Below are 27,088 nucleotides of genomic sequence, written 5' to 3'. Positions count from 1 at the left end.
TACAAAGCCTGCACATACATCTGATAGTTTTGAAATATATAAAGCTTTATTCCATATTAATGTGTGAAGGTAAGTCAACAAGAGGTTTCTGTGTGAAGACCAAGAACCTTTTTCTTTTAAGCTGTTTAGCCTAACATAGTTTAAAGTACAGCCACAATTTAGGGGCTCCTGGGTGGCTTAGTCAGTTAAGCATCTGACTCTTGATTTCGACTCAGGTCATGATCCTGGGGTTGTGAGATCGAGCCCCGCATTGAGCTCCGCACTCAGCACGGAGTCTGCTTGAGATTCTCTCTCCACCTCCCTTGGCACCTCCCTCTGTGCTTGCACACTCTGTCAAATAAGTAAATAAAATCTTTATTTGACAGCAAGAGCAGGAACACAAGCAGGGGGAGTGGGAGAGAGAGAAGCAGGCTTCCCGCGGAGCAGGGAGCCCGATGTGGGGCTCGATCGCAGGACCCTGGGATCATGACCTGAGCCAAAGGCAGACGCTTAACAACTGAGCCACCCAGGCACCCCTAAATAAAATCTCTAAAAAGTAAAGTACGAGGCGCCTGGGTGACTCAGTTTGGTTAAGCGACTGCCTTCGGCTCAGGTCATGATCCTGGAGTCCAAGGATCGAGTCCCACATCGGGCTCCCTGCTCAGCAGGGAGTCTGCTTCTCCCTCTGACCCTCTTCCCTCTCGTGCTATCTCTCATTCTCTCTCTCAAATAAATAAAATCTTAAAAAAAAAGTTAACATTTATAAATAAATAAATAAATAAATAGATAGATAGATAGATAGTATGGCCACAATTTAAAGGTGCCAAAGAGAGTAGAACTAGATAAAGGTTTTGCTTGTGATTTTTATTCTTTCTAGCAGGTAATCTGCATTACCTAAAGAGTTCAACGGGAGCCATATTCGTTGGCCATGTTTTATTTGTCCTTTTCTTTGAACAGGATAACCAAAGATACAGACAGTATTCAATAAAATAAAATAGATGAAACAAATTCTAAGAGACTGCAATGCCACATGCTACATTTAACCTAATTTTATTCATGCTTGCCTTGGGATGGGGAACAGATCATTCAGTAAAAACATACAGTAAAAACAAAATGTCTTATCGTGTACAACTTTTAAACTACAATAATGATGTACCTTAATTACTTCCATGCACACAAGTCTAACATTACAGGTTTTTTTTTTTTTAAAAATAAACACAGTTAAGACTTCTAGGAGCATTTTATAATAAAGTAATTCCTAATGTTTCTTTGTAGATAGATCAAGCACCTCCAAAATACAAATTCCTATACACAGTGAGCGCTTTACTTAAAATGAATACTTAAGTAAATTAAGTACGTGGACAGCCTTAGGATGAGCTGACATTATATATTCAGCTAAGTAGGCAACAAACCATAGTGCCAAATGGAAAAAGTGTATTTGCAAATAAATTTCAAAAACTAAGTTAACTTTTTATAATTAAATACAGAAAATATACTGATTTGCTAAAATAAATAAGATGTGATGTAGTAACACTTCACTATAAAGAATGCATACCAGAACATTTATAAACGGTGCATGAATCTTATTAAGAATAGTTTACTACAATAAACGCTGGCTAAATAGAAGTGCGTATGTGAAGCACTATGGGTGGTCTATGTTTTGCCACATACTTTTGTTACCTTGAGGTAGATAACACATGTGTACCAAAATCGGCATTCATTTTCAGTTGCTGCTGGTATCATGTGTTTTAAGAAATGTGTACAGTATGAAAAACTTGAAAATACTCATGAATGAAAAATGTTTTGGGAAAAAAATAGATATTCTCATGCAATTATGTACAGTCTCACTGTGTAAATTTCAAGGCAAGATTTTTGTTTCCTGTAAAACAGATCATTGTTCTATGAGAGAATGTTTTTTACTTGTCTTAGTGCATTTCTTTTGTCGCCTCCTGCATTGCATTATTTTGCTCTATTCTTTATTTTTGTGTGCAAACGACATGCCAGTTAAAATGAAAACCATCTCACATGTAGAAAAAAAGTCTGGATTTTAAAAACCAAGAACTAATAAAATCCTTTCTAAATGACACCATATGATTCAAGTAAAAAAATGACTGAAACACTATAATAAAAAAGACAAAACACATTTCATGAAGAATACAAAGAGAAATGTCTGCTGAGTGTTTTAGTTCAGATGTTTCAGAATGCTGCTGTATGTCTTATGAGGAATCTGAGGGGAAGATTTCATAGCAGAAGGTGTTAAGGTGGCCTGTATTGACTTAAGTGGGGACCCCACTGGGCTGTGAAACTGCGGGATGCCTATGGCTTCAAGCTGCTTGTTAAAGAGGAACTCCCCACTGTTGTTGAGAAATCCTTCCTCATTTCCTCTCTCCCCAAGCTTCCCATCCTCTACTGGCTCAGTTTCTAGCATTTCAGTATCTTCTTTCCTGCTAAAGAACTTGTCCAAGTAACTGGTGTAAGTGTTTTCCTTCTCAATTTGTTCATCCTTCCTTACCTCACAACAGAACTGATTTATGAGAAAACAGTCCTCCCCACTACCCATAAACTGGCTATCCCAAGAAGATTGGTACAAAGCTTCTAATTGAGCCAAATTTGCCATTCCTTTCTCCTGTTTTTCTCGGCTTACTGACTTAGATATCAAACTTTTCAATTCTAGTTGGGACACTGAGCTATTCAAGTCATTTAATTTATCAACAACATCAGTAGGCTCATGTTGTGAACTAAGCTGAATAGTTCCTGCGATAAAGGAATCAAAGTCAAATCCCTGATTCTTTTCCCTTTCTTTTTCTGCCAGTTGCTGTGATGCTTCCTCTAGAGCTATCTGGGCTTTAACCAATCCATTTCTTTCACATTTTGACTTGCCTTTCTTATCAGACTTTTCTTTGCTTTGTTCTTTCCAATTGGAAAGATCTATAATAAGCTTGGGTTCATAATAATGGTTAACTTCACTCTCTCTCCAAACTAAGTTATCTAAATATGATGATGACCTTGTTTTGTAGTTACAAGTATGGCTACACTCCAGATCACAGTATTTGTTTTCATGATGATCTGGGTACTGCCAACAAGGATCAGTAGAGTAATTGGTATCAAAAGCAGGATCCTCCAAGTACTTTTCACGATCTCCATCCAAATATTTTCGAGGATCAACTTGTACTTCTTCTTCATCAGTGACATCGGACAGAGCTCTTGGGTCAAGCTGAACTTCATCAATATCAAAGTTGTTATGTATAGGCCAATCATGCTCTGAAAATTGACAATCATGGTACCTGAAAAAATTAATGCATTAATGTGAGTCCAGGTATAGAATTTCATTTTCAAATTCACTGAGTGCCTTTTAGGTGAAAGCACTCTGCTAGGTCTATGCGGGGACAATAGGAATATAACTCATAATTTTAATGGATAGGTAAGATCTGTTACTACATAATGTAATATGAGGCATTTTAGTAATTACCAATGAAACTATAATTACAGTAAAAATCCGAGTCCTCCATTCTTAAATTTAAGACCAAATACCATTTCACACTTATTCTGTCTTTTCTCTGTTCTATTTTTCATTCACCTTCAAAGGCAACTACAGATAAACATCAGAGTGGCTGGCATGTCTACAGTTCAATTCCAACAGTTTCATACAGAGAAAAAATACTTTGTGGCCATAAAATAGCTATCTCTAATCTCAATCAGGTCTCTTACAGATTTTCACTCTCTTGGTAACAAGTCAGACTAGAACAGAGGAAGGCTTGCTGGAATTCATCATGAATATAAAAAAAACCTCTCCATGTACATGCACTACTGAATGTGGTATCCTCTTATCAACACATCACAGCAAGGTGGCTGTTCCACGCCCAAGTAGAGGCAGACTCTCTCTCTCTCTCTCACACACACACACACACACACGGTTGGGGGATGGGGAGGAGGGACTAGAAAAGAGACTGGAAGACATTTGAGTATGTATGAAAGAACTATACGTAGACAGTAGAAATGTTCATGTGGACCAAAAGGTCATTGCCAGATGTGTAAACATACAAAGACCTACCTCAACATTGTAGGAGGGAAAAAATGCAATGACTAAACAAACAAATTTTAATATTAACTACTTCTTTAATTATTAAATATTGTTCTTTTAAACACAGAAATATATGAAACTCTAAAGTTTTAAGATTGCCATTAGTGACTCTGACACCTGGCTAAATATCAAAATCACCCAAAGATTTTAAATAATATTGATTCATGGGGTGCCTGGCTGGCACAGTGTGTTGACCTTCAGACTTTTTGTTTCAGCTCAGGTCATGATCTCAGGGTTTTGAGATCAAGCCCCCCTTGGGGCTGTGCACTCAGCACAGAGTCTGCTTGAAAGATTCTTTCTCACTCTCCCTCCCTCTCTGCAGCTCCCCACGCTCATGCTCGCTCTAAAATAAATAAAATCTTTAAAAATAATGTTGATTCATTATTATATGCTATGATCCTACTCTGAAGCAAAATTATATCTAAATTTCCCCTGGAATTTAGAAATCCTAAAAGAAAGCTGAGGAAAAAAAATCTTTAACTAAAATGTATAATGTTATTCATTTTGACATTTTATACTATTCAAAATAGAAGAGTCTCTTGTACTGAACCTATGTTCAAGCAGCCCAAGATTAATTTTGTGTCATTAGGAAAACAGATTTGAATAGCATATACCATGAATCAAAATAATTTCTATCCTAAGATACAAGAGATTTTATGTAAAAATTTGAGACATTATGGAGATACCTATTTGGATAAGGTTCAGTCTTGTCATCCAACATCTTAAAAAAAATTTGTGACATTTTTAAAAGCAATAGTTTAAAATGGTTCAGATTTCCAACCTTCAACCATCATGTTTAAAGGACCTTATAATTGTTAACAACTAAACACGCCTTAATGGCTTTGAAAATGTTTCAGAGTAGAATTCTCATTTTCCAATTATGTATATCCTAACTAGTAACTTAAATATTTAAATTATATAAAGTCTCTTCAAAGATATAAGTTTAGCAGAAACCCAAAGAGACCATTACTAAATTTTTAAGACACGTACACTGTCTTGTCCTACACTGCATTATGGTTTATTGAAAATACAATAAATGGTATTTTTCTAACTTAGAATCAATTTACCTTTCCCAGTTATAAATATGACTATGAGTTTCATCCATAAGCAAAATATCATCAACTTCATCTTCAATATGAAAAGGATGACTTGAAATCGGCTCATCCATTGGAAAAGAATATATGCTCATGTAAGGATGGGAAAGCGCTTCTTCTGCTGTCAACCGATCCATTGGGCTAAATGTCAAAATTTGTTCCAGGAAATCCAGTGCTACAAAAGAAAGGGATAAAAAACCTTAACTGTACTGGAGGTCTAACAACCAATTAAGAGAAAAAAGAGGTTATATAATTAAAAGGTAAATTAATTTATCAAATAAAACTAATTTACCTGATTTACAGATTAAAATGAAAAGACACTTACTCAATAAACACAGTAAATATTTGAAATGTACCCCAATCTCATACTATGGTCAGTTACAAAGAAAAAGAATATATTAAGTTGAATCATATGAAACTTCTATTTTTGTCAGTAAAAAATGGTCAAATAACAGCAATTTCATATGGTTCAACATAATACTATATAGGTCATAATCTCAGCTCTGAAACTCACTAGCTTAAATGAATTACTAGCAGTAAAGGGCCAGACAGGTTACTTAAACTTGCTGAACTTCAGTTCTTCATGTATAAAATGGAAATAAAGATTGTCTAGTGCTTAATAAAAAATCCTTTCCCCTTTCCTTCCCTTATCTCACCGGCTAGCTGTTGTACTGATTTGTTGATCTGTTTCACATCAATCACACTCCAACATAACATGCAAATGCACTTGATCACTTTAGGGCTTTGGAGGGGTTACCTACCACACACCCAAGTCTTCCCACTAACTTAGCTCATAAGCTCCTAACCCATCCTGAACCACACCTGTCACCAGCCTGAAGGTTGCCCTTATACAACCCCATGCTTGTATACCCACCCTCAGCTGTGAATCATTTCCCCCATCTACTTTCCCTGTTCCTAGTCATACAGTACTGATGATAGCTCAATGCAAAAACCACACACACACACACACACACACACACACACACACACACACACAGAGCTCACTACAAATTCATATTGTAGAACTGCAATTTGGCCTTTGCTGTTGCTCAGCAATGTTCCACACCATCTCTTTATGCTCTAATCTCTATCATATCTAAACCCACTTCACATTTATCTTCATCCCTACTTCTTCACTATGGCCTGTTCATACATCCTCTTATCCCTACCTCTGTCTCCAAGGAAAAGACAGTCATCCTCTCCAAAACGAAGCTGGTACTCTAGAAAGGACGCTATTCTCAATTCCCCAATTTCTCATTAATGTAAACAACAGCTGAGTTTTTTTATAGCCTTTTATATTTCACAAAGTGCTTTCATATACATTATCTTATTCAATCCTCAAGTCGTTCCAATAACGACTAAAGAAACCTAAGACTCATTGCTACCCACGCCCTTCGGTGGCCCTGGGCTGGGGCCTCTTCCTCTCCTCTCCTTACCCCCTTCCACTATATGACCCTCATCTAGGAAGTCCTTTCACAATACAGCAAGCTCTTCTTGGTTCTCTTGCAAAAGAGTCCATCTTAATTTTAATTAGCCCAGAGCCCTTGTGTCTCAAGGCAAGAGAGACTCTAAGGCACAGAGTTATAAAGGGAGGACCCAGTAAAATCACCATTGTCAGAGGGAAGGGAGATATATACCCAACTACAAAAGAGGAATGTACTCTAAAATCCCTACCATTTGGGAACTGTAGGCAGCAGGAAGAGGAAAGAAAGAAACTAGCCCCAAGCTGAGCTCCCAAGTGCAGCACCATATGCATATGTAGACTATTTCCATAATTGCAGAAAGTTCTATCGGACAGCACTGCTCTAAAGGAAACCTATTTACTATGGTGGTGTTGAAGTATGCTAAGATACAGAAGTACATGGTAAACTACAACAAAAGGGAGGATGAGAGGTAAGTATGGAGGAAAATGAAAAAGGCTATTTCATCTAAAGACGAAAGACCACTAGGGTTCCTAACCATCTTAATGTGTTAATTCATATATACTTAATCTTGTTTGGTTTTTTTCCCTCTGAAGATCATGAACATGTGAGAAAAGAACATGTATTATTCTTACTAAGCCCCACTGCCTCAGAATATGCTCTGCCCAAAAGTAAAACTCCAATATTAATCAACAAGAAACTGGTGTGGAACATATCTACATAGTAAATCTTTAGTCTCGGGAACTTTAAAAACTCTGCATTGCACTCATATGTGAGCATAGCTCTGCCACTTACTAATACCAAGGATCTTTTGCCTGATGGTTAATTAACCCATTATTAAAAATATACGTTCAATCCGGGCGCCTGGGTGGCTCAGATGGTTAAGCGTCTGCCTTCGGCTCAGGTCATGATCCCAGGGTCCTGGGATCGAGTCCCACATTGGGCTCCCTGCTCCTTGGGAGCCTGCTTCTCCCTCTGCCTCTCTCTCTCTGTCTCTCATGAATAAATAAATAAAATATTTAAAAAAAAATACGTTCAATCCATTATGAATAATTCCAGCCATCAGCCAAATATTCAAGTTGGTTCACAGCTAAGACATGATCCCAACCCTAAAGTTAGGGTAGGGAAAAGAAGATTCAAATTTGGCTAGACTGCAAATGCTTCAACAGCAATGTCGTACATTGCTAGTTAACCTCTTTTGATAAAACATAGCAACAGTGACAATGACTCCAAAGGCAATCAAGGTTATTCCTCTCCCTGAACCTGGCTGAGCAGGGCCACACCTGTAGAGGGTTTTAAAAATACACAGGTGGGGTGCCTGGGTGGCTTAGTCGGTTTGAGCATATGACTCTTGATTTTGGCTCAGGTCATGATCTTGGGGTTATGGGATCAAGCCCCATGTGTCAGGCTCCACGCTCAGCAAGGAGGAGTCTGCTTCTCCCTTTCCCTCTGCCCCCCCCCCCCGCTCACGTGTGCACACGCTCGCACTCTCCCTCTCTCTCAAATAAATAAATCTAAAAAAATAAGACACATGCTCTGCTCCCCACACCACTTCTGAATTCTGACCTAATAGCCTGCATTTTTAAAGAGCTCCCAAAGAGGATTCTGAGGCAGAGTCAAATGCTATGTGACTACTGTTCAGTTATGAACAAGGATGTCATGACAGTGGCTCTAAGGTCAGGAGAAAGATAACCAGCACTGGAATCTGATTGTGAAGACAGACTTGAAGGCCAGTTAGGAATGTAGAGCTACTGAAAAGGAAGCCTGCAAAACCTGCTGAAATTAAATACAGCTGTTTCTTTTTTACTCAGGCATTTACTATAGGAGTTTTAAACACATTTGAGGAAAACAAAAAATGTCATTATGATTTTGCCATCCAGTGCCTATTTCTCAGAACACTCGCTACTTTAGTTTTTTTTTAAGTAGGCTCCATACCCATGGAGCCTAACGTGGGGGCTTGACCAACCTGAGATCAAGACCTGAAGTGAGATCAAGAGTCAGACACTTAACCGACTAAGCCACCCAGTCACCCACAAACACTTGCAATTTTAAGACACTTTGATACACAATAACCTGAACCACAGATGATCAGAGTGGGTGTTATGAATAATGGATATGTAATTCAGACAAACCTTAAGATGCTTAGAAAACTATATATATCCCTAACATGTTGATTCATAAAGAACTATACAATCCTGACATTGGTGCATCTTAATATAATTCCTAAAGGTGTAACACACAATCAACTTTTAAGAAAGATGTTTCTCATCTCTAACTCTCTTCCTTAAAAAAATGTTATCCTGGGGTGCCTGGCTGGATCAGTTGGTAGAGCATGCAACTCCTGATCTCAGGGTTTCACATACGTTCAAGTCCCATACTGGGTACAGAGATTACTTAAAAATAAAATCTTAAAAAAATTATCTTATTACAGGTAACTACTACAAGAGTTAAAGACTTTTGTATATTATTCATAGCAACAAACCCTAATGACATATCACTCTGAGACATGAAATTGTTTTAGTGATCAAAAGTTTTGAGTCTAAGTTTCTATTCCTTTCAAGCTTGCACAAACTCTCACATTTAGCACCTAATATTCCTAACACGAATCTGCAAACTCTTATGTGCTTGCTCAGAGTTTTGCTCTTTCTTCCACCTCCTTCTTGCCCTGAAGTCTTTGCTTTCCCCAACTCAATTTACTCTTTCATATCTCAATCACATTCACATTCATATCCAGACTTACTTATCATATACCCCTCACAAAACTCCATTTTAGCTCAGTGAGGGACAGTTACTCTAGATGCTCGCCTATGGTAGATAATATCAGTGGTGTAAGCTGAAAAAGTAGATGGAGTTAGAACCAGGAGAGTTTATGGAACTTTATGGAACCTGAAAAATCATTCAGAGTAACAAAGATACAGATCCCAGCCTAAGAGCCAGACCAAAAAAGGGAGAGAGTTGAAGTTTTAGATAACGTATAGTGTCTAAAGACTATTTGGGATACACAGATCCTGCCTGTGTGCGTGCACACACATACCCACCCACCGCATTACAGGATGGTTACTCTTGAGTAACAATACCTTCTCGACTAATTCCTGGAAGCAGCTGAGTTAAAGGTTTGTGTGGCTCAGTCATGTCATTTCTAATGTAAACTGGAATTACGCTGAGAAGCTCCTGACGATCTTCCTCATGTACAACAGGAATAGATTCTAAAATCAGCTGCATCTGTTCAAGTTCATGTGCACCTGAGATTAAATAAACATCAAATACAATATAAATAAACACATTCCTCAACATTTACTTATTTGGCAACAGACATTCTAAAGCTACAGGAAACTAACTTAAATACTGTAATGATCACTGGGAGGAAAATGATTAACTGAATTCTTAACCAGCAGGTTTTTTTGCTTTGAATATCATCAATCTACGGGAAAAGTGTATCTGTGTCTGCTCATGGACATATTTACTTTGGCTGCTTTGTTTCCATAAGAAACTGACCCTTTCATCAAGAACTAATGATGTAATGTATGGTGATTAACATAACAATAAAAACAAAAAAAATAAACGAAAGAGACAATGTCAAAAAAAAAGAAACTGACCCTTTAAGTTTAGCCTTATATTAAGGTATCACAAAGTAGTGAAAAAAACAATGAATTGGGATTCAAGGGACATGGATTCTAGCCTTGCCTATACTACTGATTAACTGGCTACACCTTTGGGAATACTTAGCATGGTAATGATTTCATTTCATCATCAGTAAAATGGAGGGTTGGACTAGATTCACACTACAAAAAGTTTTTTGTAAAAAAAAAAAAAAAGGGTGAGGCTCAAGTAGCATTTCAGGACAACTATTAAAGAAATAATAGGGGGAACTTTAAGCTAAACGCTGACTAAAAATTCAGTTTGCTTTTCTACGGATTTCTAGAATTCATTCAACCTCTACATTTTTCTTGAGTACCTACTACAAGCAAGGCACTTTAAAATACAACTGTGAAGCAAAAGAGAGCAAGTCCCTGCCTTCATGGAGCTTACAATCTAGTGGAAGAAGACAGACAATAATTCTGTCAACATTTACGCCAAATGGTGATAAATGCTATGAAGAAAAACAGAGTAAGCAGGGAGAATAAAGAGCACTTTATGGGTAGGATTGCTAATCAATACTGGATGACCAAGGAAGGCTTCAGTGAGAAGCTGAAAACTGAGGAAGTTGGGGAACACATCATGCATTCATATGGAGGAAGGGAGTTCCAGGAAGATGGGAAAAGGCGCAAAGGCTCAGAGAAGAGTGGGCTTGGTATGTCTAAGAAAGAGCAATTAGGTTAAGTGTAGCTGAAATAGAGTGGCTGGGTGGGTGGTGGCGGGGGGGAGCGAGTATTAGATGATGAAATGGTACCAGAACACAAAGGGTTTACTTTAACCTGAATTTGATAGGGAGACATTACAGAGTTTCAAGCAGAAAAATGGCATGTTCTGATTTATGTTTTCAGAGAACTCCTATGGCTGCTATGTGGTAACTAGGCTACAGACAGCAAATATTAAAGCAGAAAAGGCAGTTAAATCCTGCATTAGACCAGGAAAAACATAATGGTTGACTGAACTGTGGGGAGGCGGGTAGTGACAGAGATAATAACAAGCAGTTAGATTCTGAATATATTTCAAAGGAAGAGCCCATAGAATCTGTACCGACAGAAGTGTAGGATGAAGCCAAGATTTTTGCCTCAGCAACTAAAAAGTGGATCTGGTTTACCAAGATGAGGAAGACAGCAGAAAAAGAAATATGAGGGAGAAATATCATTCAGTTTTGGACAGGTTAAATTTGAGATGCTGTTAGACATCTTAGTCCATACCTTTTATTGCTCTGTTCTTTTGGAACCTCTACCTAATACAGAGGCTCTTCCTCATGCTGTTTTGTTTTTTTTCCCAAAGATTTTATTTATTTATTTATTTATCTGACAGAGAGAGACACAGCAAGAGAGGGAACACAAGCAGAGGGAGTGGGAGAGGGAGAAACAGGCTTCCCGCGGAGCAGGGAGCCTGATGCGGGGCTCGATCCCAGGACCCTGGGATCATGACCTGAGCCGAAGGCAGACGCTTAACGACTGAGCCACCCAGGCACCCCCCTCATGCTGCTTTTGGTTCACAAATCTACCAGTAAAGCAGAAGGGAACTAAAACTGGATCTTTCAAATCATTTCACAAACAATTCCCATTAACTGTTTAAAGTTTACATGGGTCTAAGATCAAAATCATGTTATTTAAATGTGTTTCTCAATCCAATTATTTTTATTGCTGTACTTGAACAATTCTGAATATGCTGAATGAACATTTAAAAATACACTAAGTACCTTTGTATAATTAATACAGCAGTCAAGTTTTGACCCCATTTCAAATGACCCCATAATAAATGACCCCATGATCTAACAATTTTAAACAATTTAGTTTTCCTGATAAAATATTCATTATGGTGGTAGTATTAAAATATGTCCACAGGGATGCCTGGGTGGTTCAGCTGGTTAAGTGTCTGCCTTTGGCTCAGATCATGATCCCACGGTCCTGGGACTGAGTCCCACTTCGGGCTCCTTGCTCTGCGGGGAGCCTGCTTCTCCCTCTGCCTCTGCCTCTCCCCTCTGCTTGTGTTCTCTCTTTCAAATAAATAAATAAGATCTTAAAAAAAAAAAAGTCCACAAATTTGGGTGCCTGGCTGGCTCAGCCAGTAGAGCGTGTGAATCTTGATCTTGGGATCATGAGTGCGAGCCCCATGTCAGGCGCTGGGCATGGAACCTCCTTAAATAAATAAAAATAAAATAAATGTGGGGTGCCCGGCTGGCTCAGTTGGTACAGCATGTGACTCCTGATCTCAGGGTCATGAGTTCCAGTCCCAAGTTGGGTGTGGACCCTACTTAAAAAAAAAAAAAAGTCCACAAATTCTCTGGCCCTCTTCCCTTCAAAAGTGGAATCCAATTCCCCTCCCCTTGAATGTGAGGTGTATTTAGATGACTCACTTCTAATGTATAAAAACTGAAATGACTGTGTCACTTTTGAGTCTAGGTCACAAAAAGGTACCTTTGCATTTGCAAAGTTGAAAACAATCCAATGGATAAAGAATAATCTTCTCAACAAATGGTGCTGGGATAACTGGATATCCACATGCAGAAGAATAAAGTTGGAGCCCTACCTCACACACAAAAATAGCTCAAAATGGATCACAGACCTAATTTAAAAGCTAAAACTATAAAGTTCTTAGGGGTCAGGCAATAATTTTATAGGTATGACATCAAAAGCATAAGTGACAAAAAAACAGATAAATTGGACTTCATCAGAATTAAAACCTTCTGTGATTCAAAAGACACCAACAAGAAAGTGAAAAGCTAACCCACTGAATGGAAGAAAATACATTCAAATCATGTATCTGATAAGTGATTTGTATCCCTATGTAAAGAACTCCTATTACCTCAATTATAAAATACAAACAACCCAATATTAAAATAGGCAATGGAAAAAAAATAAAAATAAAAATAGGCAATGGATCTGGATAAATATTTCTCCAAAAAAGATAGACAAATTGCCAATGCTCTACATTATTAGTCATTAGGGAAATGCAAATCAAAACCACAATGAGATACTACTTCATATTTAAAAAGACAACTATAAGACAGACTACACTTTAAATAATTGTTGGTGAGAATGTAGAGAAATTGGAACCCTCATACAGTGCTGGTGGGAATATAAAGTGTTACAACTACTTTGGAAAATGGTCTGGCATTTCTTCAAAAAGTTAAACAGTTCTATGACACAGTAATTCCACTCTTAAGTGTATATACACCCAACAGAATGGAAAATACACATCCACGCAAAAACTATACACAAATGTAGATAGTAGCATCATTAATTAATAACCAAAAAGAACAAAAAACCCAAATTTCCATAAACTGATGAATGGATAAACAAAGTATAACATAGGCACAGAGTGGAATTATTTGGCCATAAAAAGATGACGAGTTGACACATGTTATAACATGGATAAATCTCCAAAATATGCTAAGTGAAAGATGCCAGTCATAAGGCTACAAGTTATACGATTTATTTATATGAAATGTCCAGAACAGGCAAATCTATAGAGACACAAAGGAGATTAGTGGTTGCCAGCAGCTAGAAGGGAGAAATGGGAAGTGACTGCTAATGGTTACAGGGCATCTTCTCGGGGGGGGGGGACAAAAATGTTCTAAAATTAGATGGTTATATAATCCTGTGAATATACGAAAAAATACTCAACTGTACACTTTAAATGGGTGAATTGTCTGGCATGTGAATTATATATTGATAGGACTTTTTTTTTAAAAGATACAAAAGCTTTCTCCTTGCTCTCTTTTGGAGAGCATTATGGGGGAAGCCAGCTACAATATCGTGAAGACACTCATGCAATCCTATAGAGAAGCCTGCATGGTGATAAACTGAGGCCTCCTGCTAAGAGTCATGTGAGTTAAGCTACCTAGAAATGAAAAAAAAGGGGGTGAGGGGAAGGTGCCTGGGTGGCTCAGTCAGTTAAGCATCTGCTTTTGGCTCAGGTCATGATCTCAAGAGTTCTGGGATTGAGCCCCGCATCAGGCCCCCTGCTCGAAGGGGAGCCTACTTCTCCCTCTGCCCCTGCTTGTGCTTGCTCGCTCCCTCTGTCAAATAAATAAAATCTTAAAAAAAAAAAATCTATCTAGAAGTGGGTCTTCCTGCCCCAGTAAAGCCTTCAGATGAGTGTAGGCCCAATCAACATCTTGACTAAGCAAATCTGAGCTAGAACCACTTAGCTAAGTCACCTCCCAATTCCTGACCCATACAAACTTCAAGATAATAAATTGTTTAAGCCATGGTGTTTTGATGTAGTTGGTCATGAAGCAACAAGTAATACAATAATTATTTTACATATGTTGGAAGGTACCTGAATATCAGGAATATAACCTCCAATTATAGTACTGTTCCTAGGAAAGATATTCAATCCACTTAACTAGTTTCCAGGAATCACTGGTATTTTCTCAGAGTCTGCTAAAGTGAAATTCAATCACTAATCACACATCACAGAAGAAATTTCAGATAAATTTAAGGGGAAAATTACAAAAGATTGGTTAATGTTATGTAAGCTGAGTGGTGTAAGAAGTATCAGCAAAGGGCAGGACGCCTGGGTGGCTCAGTCGTTAGGCATTAGGCATCTGCCTTCGACTCAGGTCATGATCCCAGGGTCCTGGGATCGAGCCCCTGCGTGAGGCTCCCTGCTTCTCCCTCTCCCACTCCCCCTGCTTATGTTCCCTCTCTCGCTGTCAAATAAATAAAATCTTAAAAAAAAAAATTTAAGGGCATTTATGCATACCATCCTTTCTTTCTTCAATAATGCTCTCCTATGCACCCCTATCTTTCTTTTTTTAATCCTTCTTTTGTAAGCAGACCCTGCTCTATTCCCTTTCTTTTGCTTTTAGCACAATCTGGAAGTGGTGGAAGGGCCACTCTAAGATTGGTTAGAGAGAAAAACAGTAATGTCAAAATAGAGAAAAAGACCTAAATTACCATCATGTCACTTCTCTAACTAAAAAATCCTCAGTACCCTACTATTTCCTACTTTTCCAAATGGAAATTCCTCTGCCTACCTTCTAAGTATTCTGGCCCTATTTTAACTAGTCATAAATGTGTTCATTATTTGACACCTTGCTTTCATCCAAATTCTCTCACTAATTTATGCACATACATGATTTCTTTCATCCAACTTTTCTCACTGATTCAGGCTCATACCCTCATTTATATAATACCATTTTTTTCTCTCTCTTCCTCCCACCAAAATTCTTCACTATTCCTATGTAGTGAAAAATCTTTTGACTTCTTTATGCCTTTTGTTCCAGACATCACTGATGAAGACTCTAAGTTTGTAGCACTTATAATCTGTACTAAATAATTTTATACAAACTCATACTTTGCTTTACAACACCTGATGTTTTTCATGGGTTATTCATCCTTTCCCATCTTGATTAAATTCTCTCTCTCACACTTCCGTGGACTCCCTCATAGCACCAAACTCAGCAAAAAAAATTACTTGTTATTGTTTCTGAAAGATCACAGCAGTCAAGCAACAGAATACAGCAGTTCAGGCAACATGAATGATAGGGGACAAAGAATTACTGCATTTTCAATGACAGCTAAAAATTTTCACTAGGAGTGACAAACACTGACCGCATTATGCAACTCAGGTATCATTTAACACAGATTACCAACAAGCAGTGTGAATCTACAAAATACAAAATTATATTTAAGAAATAAGATAAATACAAAAGAACACTAGAATTCTGACTAAATTTGTTGAGTGAACAATTCAGTGAATATATTAATACGTTTTTAAAAATTTTTAAATATTAAGAACACTTTATCTTTCATTTTAATATCACAGACAACATTGTGTTAAATCTTATATACATCTTGCTTCACAGATACATGCAAAATTATTTCTTTGAAGTAATTTTTTTCCATATATTTTAAAATTTCTAACCTGCAAAGAGGGTTTTACCAGTCAGCATTTCAGCAAAGATGCAGCCTGCAGCCCACATATCAATGGCTTTAGTATAATTATTTGGAGAAAGTAAAAGACGTGGAGACCTGTACCATTTAGTAACCAATCCTTCAGAAAGATGACCCTGAAAAAGAAAGAAAAACATACTTTTAATTTTTTACTTTAGCTGAAGAACAGTACGTAAAACTTGATTCATTAAAGAATCGCTGATCTTTAAAAAAGAAAAAAAAAGTAACGTGAAATCCTAAAACAATACTGTTGATTTCTGTATCTATATTCAAGGCTCTTATACTTTTCAGGCTTAATGGAGGTTAAACTCCCCCGGGATATATCATCTATAAGATGATGTTCACATGAAGTCTGCTGACCAAAATATACCATAAGAATTTAGTGTTGATTCTATGTCACACATTCAAACCATGTTTCAGAAAAGGAGCTATTTTTCACTTCAAGTCTTACTTAAGGAGCAGGGATGCTTTAAATCAATGAGGGACAGGTAAAGAAGAGCACCTGGGGTGCTACTTATAAACCAATGCCAACCTCCTGACAAACCCAGGGGACCTGGCTCTACTATGTATTCCATTCCTAATCAATTTTACTACTTTACATTTATAAAGCATTTAACAAAAACATATACCTATATGACCTTACTTCATCCTTAAAACAACCCTGAAAAATTATGAAAGTAGATATTAACTCCATTTTAGAGGGGCAGTAACACTCATAGATTAAGGAATCTGCTTAAGGTCATATAGCTTAAGTGGATGTAGAAATGGAACTCAATTTTAGATAGTTTAACTCATAGTTCAGTGTTCTATCCACAATACTTCACTGTTACCCATAAAAAAGATGTGGTTGTCATCCATTTCAATACTAAATTTCTACATTCAAGTTTTTAAAAAATTAAGTCATACTTAATGTGAGATGATATATGTGAATGAAAAGATTTGCTTGTTTGTTTAGACATGTGCTATGGGAAGCCAAGCAAGCAGGGAGTTCCTAGAGGTTCTTTATAACAAAAGGAGCTCCACTTTAATATTCAAACATCAGGGTCCCACAGTTTCGTTTGAAAACTAAAAGACCAAAAGTTCAGCTAAGAAAATATTAACTTCTTCTATGAAGGCAAATTATTACCTAAGCTACAGTTACTATGAATCCTTTTAGCTATTTTTACTGCCATTTTATCTTTAGGCAAATTTAGATACTGAACAAAATTAAATTTGCCTAAACAAGGCCTAACAGAGTAACAGAGACTCAAAAGGGACAAAAGACCTAAAAGTTGAAATAGAAGCCCCTCTTACCTTCATAGGACCACAATTCTGCCCTAAACACATAAGAATATACCCCACTTTTAAATAAGGGAGAGTTTTAGTTATAATAAATAACCATACACTTTTAGGAATTTGTATGTAATTAGGATCACAATCCAACTTCCTTTAATAAACATATGGAGATTCTAGGGGCACCTGGGTGGCTCAGTTGTTAAGTGTCTGCCTTCGGCTCAGGTCACGATCCCAGGGTACTGGGATCAAGCCCCGCATTGGGCTCCCTGCTCAGCGGGGAGTCTTCTTCTCTCTCTCTCCCACTCCCCCTGCTTGTGTTCTCTCTCTGTGTCTCTCTTTGTCAAATAAATACATAAAATCTTAAAAAAAAAAATGGATATTCTGAATGAAAGTAGATCTGTATCAGAAAAAAATATACTATGCAAAGTTTACCACAATGGAAAAAATCTGTCACAATATACTAAGAAGATACAAGTACTTATTCCTGATCATGTCCATGAGTTTAAAGATCTGTCTCAGCTAGCTTTCCACATACCTTATGGGAATAATGGGGATCCATGATCCGTGCAAGACCAAAGTCACCTATCTTCAGCACCAAGTCTTCAGTATTAATGAAAAGATTAGCTGGTTTGAGATCTCTGTGCAGTACGTTTGCAGAGTGAATATATTTGAGCCCACGTAGCAGCTGATACATGAAAAGCCTGGCATGCTCTTCCAGTAAAGGGCCCTGCTCCAGCACATTAGCCAAGTCTGTCTCCATGTACTCCTGAACAATGTAGACACTGTTCAGTTCAGTAAGAGAGCCCACATCGTCTGTTAACTGGCTTCCACTAGGACCAAGAATTTCAAACACTTTCACAATGTTATCATGGTCAAGTCTTCTAATAATTTTGATTTCACGTAGAGCATGTTTGACACTCTGGGGATCAGTAAGAACAATTTTCTTGATGGCTACTCTTTTGTCACAGTCATTGTCTACAGCAGAAAAAACCAAGCCATTGCCTCCACAACCCAATGGTTTTAAGTCCATATACCTAGAGCCCAGATCAAAACCATGAATGTTCATGAGACTTTCAAATTTCTCTGCCATTTTGAAACCTTTACTATTGCCTTTTCCTTTCGAATTGTTGAACTTGTGTAAACAAGGAAGAAAACTGACATCAAAAGGAAAGATCTTTCAAAAAAGGAAAAGAAAAATAATTTTGCTTCCACAGCAAGATGATTTCTTGATGTTCATTGCATATGCCAACCAGGCCCGTTGAGTTCCCCTTAGATTTAAAGCTCAAAAAGCTCTACTCATATTAAGAATTAAAAAGATTGCAGTACTCATAGTTCAAGAAAGGGGCAGCAACTCTGCAGACATTTAAAGAAAACACTCAAGAAACTCAAACGGAATGAAATGACATACTATGCACTCAGATTTACTGTGCTAAACGATTTAACATTTAACAAAAATGTGAATAAATATGCACACGACAGGCTTCTATGAACATTCTCCTCACAGTGCAGATACATTCAGTGTTGGACTGGTCCTGAGCAGCATCATTCTAAGGTGCTGGTAAGCACTATTTCCGTTTTGCCTCTTTTCTTCCTTTGTTGCTGTATATTTCAACAGGAAGCCCTGGTGGCTGTTGGTTAACAGAAGATGTCTTTTGTTAGTGATCAGGTGGCTCCAGCTCACCACAATCACAATCAAAGCTACCGTCCATCTTACTCTGATAAAACCTGGAGGATGAAAAAAAAGGAAAAGAGTCACCACCGCAGAAAATACTAAATACTCTTCTTTTCAACTTTGTAAAATGACATGAATTGGGCATTTAGCTATAAACGGCTACTGGTACATTGAACTTATTTATTTACACTATATTACACTATACTAAGTGGAAAGATGACCCTCAATCAAAAGTAGCTATCTATGCTGTAAGCAATTCACATGTACTGGGCTCAGACTCTAGATCCCACCACATTAGATTCTTTATAAGATTTATGGCCATTGGGTTGTATCATTTCTTAAATGCCAATGAGCAAAGGAAGGAAGGTTCACAGTATTTTTACAGAACTCTTTAGAAATTTTTGAGGAGTACGACATTAGTACCATTTCTCTTAAAAAATATATATAAGCCTGCAATGTGTTAGTTCATTAAAGAACATGTTTACTTATTAACTATGCCAATAAACATTCAATGGCCAAAAATCAGTACGAATAAGAAATCTGCAGAGAACGCTCTTCAATTTATAAAAGCGTGAACTCGAACAGTGAATAAACCAATGAAAAGGTATCTAGCTTCACTGATAATCAGAAAAATCAAACTACCTCAAGAAGATAACATTTCAGATTAGAAAAACATTTCTAAGAGTCTGTTACTATCAAGCCCGAGGAGAAATGTGGAAAAAGAAGAGCTTTCATACAATACTGGTGAGTTTAAATTAGTAAAAGAATGTCAAAGAGCAATTTAGAATAAATACATAAATAAGTAGCATACCTATGACTTGGCTATTTTTCTTCAAAAAACACTCCCTAGAGAAATACTTGCAAATGAACATACAAATGCCCACTTTTTGTAACGGCAAAATATTAAAAACAGCCTAAACTTTCAACAATTTGAGAATGAGTTATATTCACATAGTGGACTATTATATAATAGTAAAATAAACAGAGATAGTTCAAATCACCATACACTAAATTTAAAAAGCAAATTGCAGATAGAAATGTACATGCTGAAACCACTCACTTCAGGTTTATAAGCATGTACAATGCTACTTTGAGTGTGTGTGTGTGTGTGTGTGTGTGTGTGTGTGTGTGGCAAAAGTATTAAAAACATATATGGCTGTTAAGTACCAAATTCATGATAATCATTACTCTGGAACAAGGGAAGTGATTACCATGAGGGTGGGATTACACAGTATGCTCCAACTACATCTTTAATGTGTTATTTCTTTAAAAAAAAAATGTGTGAGGGGCGCCTGGGTGGCTCAGTTGGTTAAGTGACTGCCTTCAGCTCAGGTCATGATCCCAGGGTCCTGGGATAGAGCCCCACGCTGGGCTCCTGGCTCAGCGGGGAGCCTGCTTCTCCCTCTCGCTCTGCCTGCTGCTCTGCCTACTTGTGATCTGTCAAATTAATAAATAAAATCTTTAAAAAAAATTTTTTTTAAATGTGTGGAAGTATGACAAATTATTAGAATCTTATAGAGCTGGGAGAGCCTGGGTGGCTCAGTTGTTAAGCATCTGCCTTCGGCTCAGGTCATGATCCCAGGGTTCTGGGATCGAGCCCCGCATCGGGCTCCCTGCTCCGCAGGAAGCCTGCTTCTCCCTCTCCCACCCATCCCTGCTTGTGTTTCCTCTCTTGTTGTCTCTCTCTCTGTCAAATAAATAAATAAAATCTTTAAAAAAAAAAAAAAAGAATCTTATAGAGCTCAGAGGTATGTATATGAAGAGCTCAGATCATAGTGGGGGAAGATAGGCTGACAAATAAGCAAAACACAGTTATCAGATGGCAGTAAGTGATGTAAAAAAATAAAAGAGAAAGAGGCCAGGGAGAGTGGTTAGGGAATGCCTCTATTAAGGTGGTACTGGGAGCAAAGCTCTAAAGTGGGTGGGCCTTAGGGGTGCTATGTGGGAGTAACTGCTGCAGACAGGGTCTAGCACATGAAAGCCAGAGGGTATGTGTCCCATGTCTAAGAAACAACTAGGTGGCCAATGCAGTAGCTCATTTAAGTGTACATGCCAATAAGCAAGTAATACAGCCTAAACCTTAAATGGAAAGGCTTCTTGTTGCTGCTCTTTTATCTAAAAGCTGGCATAGGTGTATATACAGTGTTATTTTCTGATTGGGTTTGAAGAAATTATAAGTGGGACAGGTGCAGTATTCATTTATTCAAAGGGCTAATCATTTAAAGGCAATGAGAAACTGCATCAATACATGAAATAAAGCAGCCCATTCTGAAACTGAATTATGTGACGACTTATGTGGCTTAAGATAACTGCTAGGACTCTCAAACAAATCAGCTGTTTGACAAGGGTGAAGCTTTTATACAACAGGGAATCTGCCTTTATTTCCTTCCTTCCACATATTCCCATATAACTCACATGTGGAAATAAAAGAATCTGAAAAATACAAGGTAACAGCTACTTGCCACAATCTGAGTAAATCTTCAACTTCAAGAAATCCATAAACATTACAACTATGTGAAAGAGAAACTGATGATACTGATAACTCAGAGACTAAGTAGATAAATGATCCTTAAGGCAACGGCTTTTTAAAAAGATTTATGAGAGAGAAAGTGCACATGCAGGGACGCACAAGAGATAGCGGGGAGAGGCAGAAGGAAAGGACCCCAAGCCGACTCCCCTGCCAAGCATGGAGACTGAAGCACGACGTGGGGCTAAATCTCACGACCCTGAGATCATGACTGGAGCTGAAATCAAGAGTCAGACACTTAACCAATTGAGCCACCCAGGTGCCCCAGCAACAGCTTTATTTAATAAAAATTGATATTTACTATCGCTGAGTTCTTTTAATAAATATGAGCACTACCTGTATCTGCTTAATGTTGTAAAGGACATTAATAGCATAACAGCTTTCTTTGTTTTACTCTAACAGAGATAGTTTCTTCTGTTTGCAAGTTTTTGTCTGCTTCTCAGAAAGCAAGAAAAAAAAACAAGCAGACTCCTAAAAATTCTGTACCTTGTCAGTCTGTATAAAACATTTAAAAGTTAAAGTCTGTAAATAAACTTTTGAATTAAAAAATATTTCAGACTTTTAAAGGGCTTTAATTAATACTGTCTCCCCTTCCCAATTTTTTCTATTTGTATACATCTTGATACTTCTAGTTCCCTACCAAATATCCTTTTAAAAACAGTATTTTTTAAAGGCTCCAGTATTTCTGAAATTTTACATTTCTAGTCTCCACCTGAAATAGAATGTTTGTTCACACTAACACACACGTGCATGCATACCTTCTCTTTTTTATTCTTGCCCTTCTGAAGACAATCCCTTAAAGCTCAACTTTTAAGTTTTTGATAAATGTACATCTTAAAGTCAGTTCTACAGACTTGACATAAGAACAGTAAAATCTTTAAGTACTCTCTTAAGCTTCTAGTTCACTAGTAGAGCAATCATAATCATACACAAATAATTTAGCTTTGCTAAAAACGACACCACCATTATTTGACAGAATAGCACTGTAACAGGAACTGCAGCCGGATTATTGGAGAGGTATGAGAATGAGAGATCTCCACTCATAGACCTCCACCCACATCTGGTCTCATGAAACCAAGAAGCATCACAGACCCAAAACTACAAGGATGACAATGCCTTTTCAGAAATCTCAGTGACTGGTCAGCACTTAACAGGGGTAGAGAGTAGGTAAAAATTCATCTTGGGGAAGGCAGGAACTTGTGCCTAGGCTGAGACCTGCAGAGTCCTCATAGATTCAGATGACTATACTGAAAGACTTGAACAAACTTTACAGAAATATGAGACCGTTCTAAAGAAAGAAAGGGGTATTAATCACCAAAACTATAATTCTAGGTGAGAATTACACCAATAAAAAAGTTGGAGGGGGGGTGGGAGAGACAAAGAGCAGTGCTCGCCCAGTGATGTGCCTCACTGCTCTGCACTGTTCTTCAAAATCCTTCAATCACTATTAGACCAAAAGCTATTGGAGCATGTTTTCATCCAGGAGCTTGGAAAGTAAGCCCACCTTAAGCAGTAAGTTGAAGGTAATGTTACACTTCTGCATGATAAAGTGGATCCAGTAAATGTTTCCAATTCAGTCATGCCCCATTCAGCAAGTATTTGCTAATAATATGTTATATACCTGTCAATATACTAGGTACTGGGGATAAAATGGTAAGTAAAAACAGACTTGTGCCCTGCCCTCATGGGGTTTACAGTATGGTTGGAGATAAACAAAAATAAACTAACAACAGGAAAAAGGGGGAGGCAAAAGGGACAAGTGGTACTAAGGAATGGTACAGGATGCTATGGGAGCCTGCACACTAGGGGATTTGACCTAATTAGGGAGAAGAGAATGTATGCCTCCGGAAGCCATAAAAAGGCTTAGTGGCCATGAAGACAGCTTCCTCCTTATCACCCTGATACCAAATCGTGAAGTCTCCAACTACCTTCATTTTCCATACCAATCATGGAGTTCTTTGGCCTGACTAAAGTATGCAGTTACAACTCAACTGGACCCGCAGATAGATTACTGGGAAGAGCACCCCTCCATTCATATCAACAACCTCTAGAAATGTCCCATTTACATCACTTTCTCTATCATCTTTCACGTTTAACTTCAAAATGCCAAGTTCAAGGAAAGATCTGGGTTCCATATTCCTTTTGCATTTCCACACACTTCAAGGGAGGAAAACGAAAACTAAGATGAGACAGCAGCTTAAAATAACCCTTCCCAGCATCCAATTTCTCTGCCTCCAAATGTTACCCACTCCTACCAACCTCAGCGCTGATACTGTGTTGCTTGGAGAGGGATCCTTAATTAAATTTTAATTAGCTGGGCCAATGTTTTGCTTTTAACAACAACTGGGTGGAAAAAAAAATGAATTATAGGGAATGATTTGTAAGAATAAAGTTGGCTTGGAGTGCCTGGGTGGCTCAGTTGATTAAGTGTCAGACTCTTGATTTCGGCCCAGGTCATGATCTCAGGGTCCTGGGATCCAGCCCTGAGACAGGCTTCCTGCTCAGCAGGGAGTCTGCTTGGGATTCCCTTTCCCTCTCCCTCTGCCCTCCCCCCCACGACTCACTCACTCTCTCGTGCATGTTCTCTCAATAAATAAATCTTAAAAAAATAAAGCCGGCTTTATGCTTTCCCTCTGGCTTTCTTTCCACCATAAAATGGAAGTAAAAGTTTTCTATGTAGCCCAGTCTGGGTACCAACTTCCTACATTTATAAAGCAGTTCCCTGAAACTGCATTAGCCACACTGGTTTCCTCAAGCACTCCTTTCTTCCCCTAATCACCACCTGCTTTCTGTCACTTAGCCTACCCCCAAGCCAAGAGAGATATAGGTACTCTGAGTCAAGCCTAAGTATATTCAGTAAAGTTATAAAATGCAAAATAAAGAAGACAGTAGAATAACTTCACTCTGCCCCATCTCCCCATTCTATAGAAACTGGATTTTCCTTCCCTTATCTAAAAACAACTTGGCCACATATCAGAAAAGGAGTCTGGATGTGCAAAGCAAGTTTGAGGTGAGAGCCTTAAACATAAAGGTTACTTATCTGGTTTTCTCTTCCATCTACCACTCTGCTGCTTATCAGGTTAAATGTTGACATGGGTCATCTCCTGATCAGATGCACTGACAGCTCTCCACCACCCCCCTCCTCAATGGCTCTTGCCTATTCTGCTCTTCACCAGGGTCAAGTGAGTAACTTGAGTTAACTGGAATCCAGCCAGCCTCTCATCTCCTCAGCCAAAATCCAGTTGCTTTTGGAGAGAAGGGCAAGGTTGAGCTCTACTTAAATTCACATAGGACTATCTCTTAACCTTGGCACAGAGAGGTATTGTTATAACAAATTCATCCTTCCCTAAGATATCTCAAGCTCTCATCAAAGCTACTAAGTTTCTAGGGCAGAGAAGGCCAAAGGCTACAGCTTAATGCTTGTTCACACGCATTCTTGACAATGCCCTTGCTCATGTAAGGTAGCCCTTGGAGTTGTTAGAGATCGCTCTCAGGATTTGGACCTCAAGGAGGCTCACGGTGTAAACTAATGTCAATGAATGATTTGTCATTTGGAGGGTGAGGGGGGACCTTAAAACTAAAACACCAAAGCCTAACAGGCCTTGCCTGCTATCAGTAACCAGTGTGTGCTATAGAGCAAACTTAGGAAGTCAAAGACAAAGTATTACTTGGCTTCTAACAAAGTACCCAATTTTTAAAAAATTCTTCTACTTCCAACTTCTGTTCTTAAATTGTCTGAACCTCTGTCTAAATACACTTTAATAATAGGGACTTGCATTTGCCTTTGACTATTTAAAAAGCCATTACAAAAAAAATGTCATTATGTTTATTTTGATGCTCATTCTTTAAGGACCCTTCCAATTCTCAGTCTATCATCTACGAAAGCCCAGTACAAGTCTTCTGCTTCACTCATAGTTTGTTCCCAAGCACTTATTAGGGTGGTATGCCCAGACTGGGGAACATGTGATTCAAACTGCTATATACTAAACACAATCCTCTCTATATATTTATGGCTGGAAATTTAAAAATAATTATAATAACCCTTCATCCCCTCTCCTATCTTTCTCCTAATGAGCCCTCGTTTCTAAGACTCCTTTCCTAACTCATGTTAAGGAAACACTGGAACAAATATGTAACAGGAGACACGTGGGCAGCCTCCTCCTTCAAGTATCTTTAGCCATATGAGGATTCCAACCAGATAAAAATTAATATAAATTTCTGTAGCAGTCAGGATAGGTTAGAAAATTGTATAGTTAACAAATAAACCCAAACATCTCACTGACTTACAACAGAAGTCTTAAGTCTTGCTAATGCAACAAGTCCAACATGGCTGTCATCCAAGTTGTGAAAGTAACTACCAGCTCTGCCCATTGCCACTCAATGTGCTGAAAGGAATAAAGAAGTAGGAATATCTCAATGGTTTAAAGCTTCCAACCAAAAATGACACATTTCACTTCTGCTCACATTTTACTGACCAAGTCACATCACATGGTCACACCTGCTTCAAGGGAGTAGGAAAATGCAATCCCGACATGGTCTCAGAAGTAGAGAACCAAGATGTTTTGAACCACTTTAACTAAAACAGCTTCAATTCTGCCATCCATCCATCTTTAGTCTACAAAACCTTAGTGAGTCTTTACCATATGCCAGATGTTGTTTTGGGCATAAAGGTATAGCAGGGGTCAAAATAGGTTAAAAAAAAAAAAAAAAAGAAATCACCCTGACCTCATGGAGCACAAACTCCTAGATCATTGCAGATTTCTCCCTATCCCACTAACATTTCTTCCTCCGCTCTTTTCTAATACCATTCTCCTTACCTTGTCTTAGGCCATCCTTCCCCAAAATAGTCTAATCTCTATTCTTCAGATACGTCTACTCTTCTAGGGTACCATTTCCCAGGGCACCACCTTACCATTTTCCCTTCCCTCCCCTTTGTTGTATGTGGCTCTATTTTAAAATAAAAGATTTGAGGGGCGTCTGGGTGGCTCAGTCGGTTGAGTGTCTGACTCTTGACTTCAGCTCAGGTCATGATCTCAGTGTCATGGGATAAGCCCCATGTCGGGCTCCACACTCAGCATGGAGTCTCCTTGAGTTTCTCTCCCTCCACCCCTTCCCCTATTCTATCCCTCTAATAAATAAATCAATCTTTAAAAAAATAAAAAGTTTGGGGGCACCTGGGTGGCTCAGTCATTAAGCATCTGCCTTCAGCTCAGGTCAAAAATAAAAGGTTTGAAACTCAGTTGCTTTACTAACATTTTCTGAGCATCGTACCTGGGTACTTAGTAGGCACTGTACAAACTGTACTGAGTGAATTAATGTAAACAGCATATTTTATTTGACAGTAGAAAATTTTGGAGAAGACAAGCTCTACCCTCAGTTTTTTCAGAATATGATCACACTCTGACCCACCATGGGGAACAACAGTGATGACGCCTAGTTATGGTACTTTCCTTTCCAGGAATTCCCCCCAGGAGCTTCAACCTATGGTAAACAC

General features: G+C 38.2%; 1 protein-coding gene across 2 annotated transcripts in view; it reads right to left on the bottom strand.

Annotated features, from left to right (window-relative positions):
* Positions 1-897: 897 nt before the first annotated feature.
* Positions 898-27,088, bottom strand: part of MAPK6 (mitogen-activated protein kinase 6) — a 38,945-nt gene continuing 12,754 nt past the window's right edge. For both annotated transcript variants that reach the window (XM_025883934.2, XM_025883935.2), the window contains exons 2-6: positions 17,931-19,120; positions 16,092-16,236; positions 9,653-9,817; positions 5,128-5,329; positions 898-3,263 (exon numbers count right to left, since the gene is read on the bottom strand). In XM_025883934.2, coding sequence (XP_025739719.1) covers positions 2,162-3,263; positions 5,128-5,329; positions 9,653-9,817; positions 16,092-16,236; positions 17,931-18,485 — 2,169 coding nt within the window. In that variant the 5' untranslated portion in view covers positions 18,486-19,120 and the 3' untranslated portion in view covers positions 898-2,161. The remainder of the gene's footprint in view (positions 3,264-5,127; positions 5,330-9,652; positions 9,818-16,091; positions 16,237-17,930; positions 19,121-27,088) is intronic.

The sequence above is a fragment of the Callorhinus ursinus genome, unplaced genomic scaffold (assembly GCF_003265705.2).
Source record: "Callorhinus ursinus isolate GAN/ISIS: 27379988/994484 unplaced genomic scaffold, GSC_fseal_2.0 scaffold25, whole genome shotgun sequence".
Taxonomy (NCBI): Eukaryota; Metazoa; Chordata; class Mammalia; order Carnivora; family Otariidae; genus Callorhinus; species Callorhinus ursinus.
This window is presented reverse-complemented; position numbering and strand designations above follow the sequence as displayed.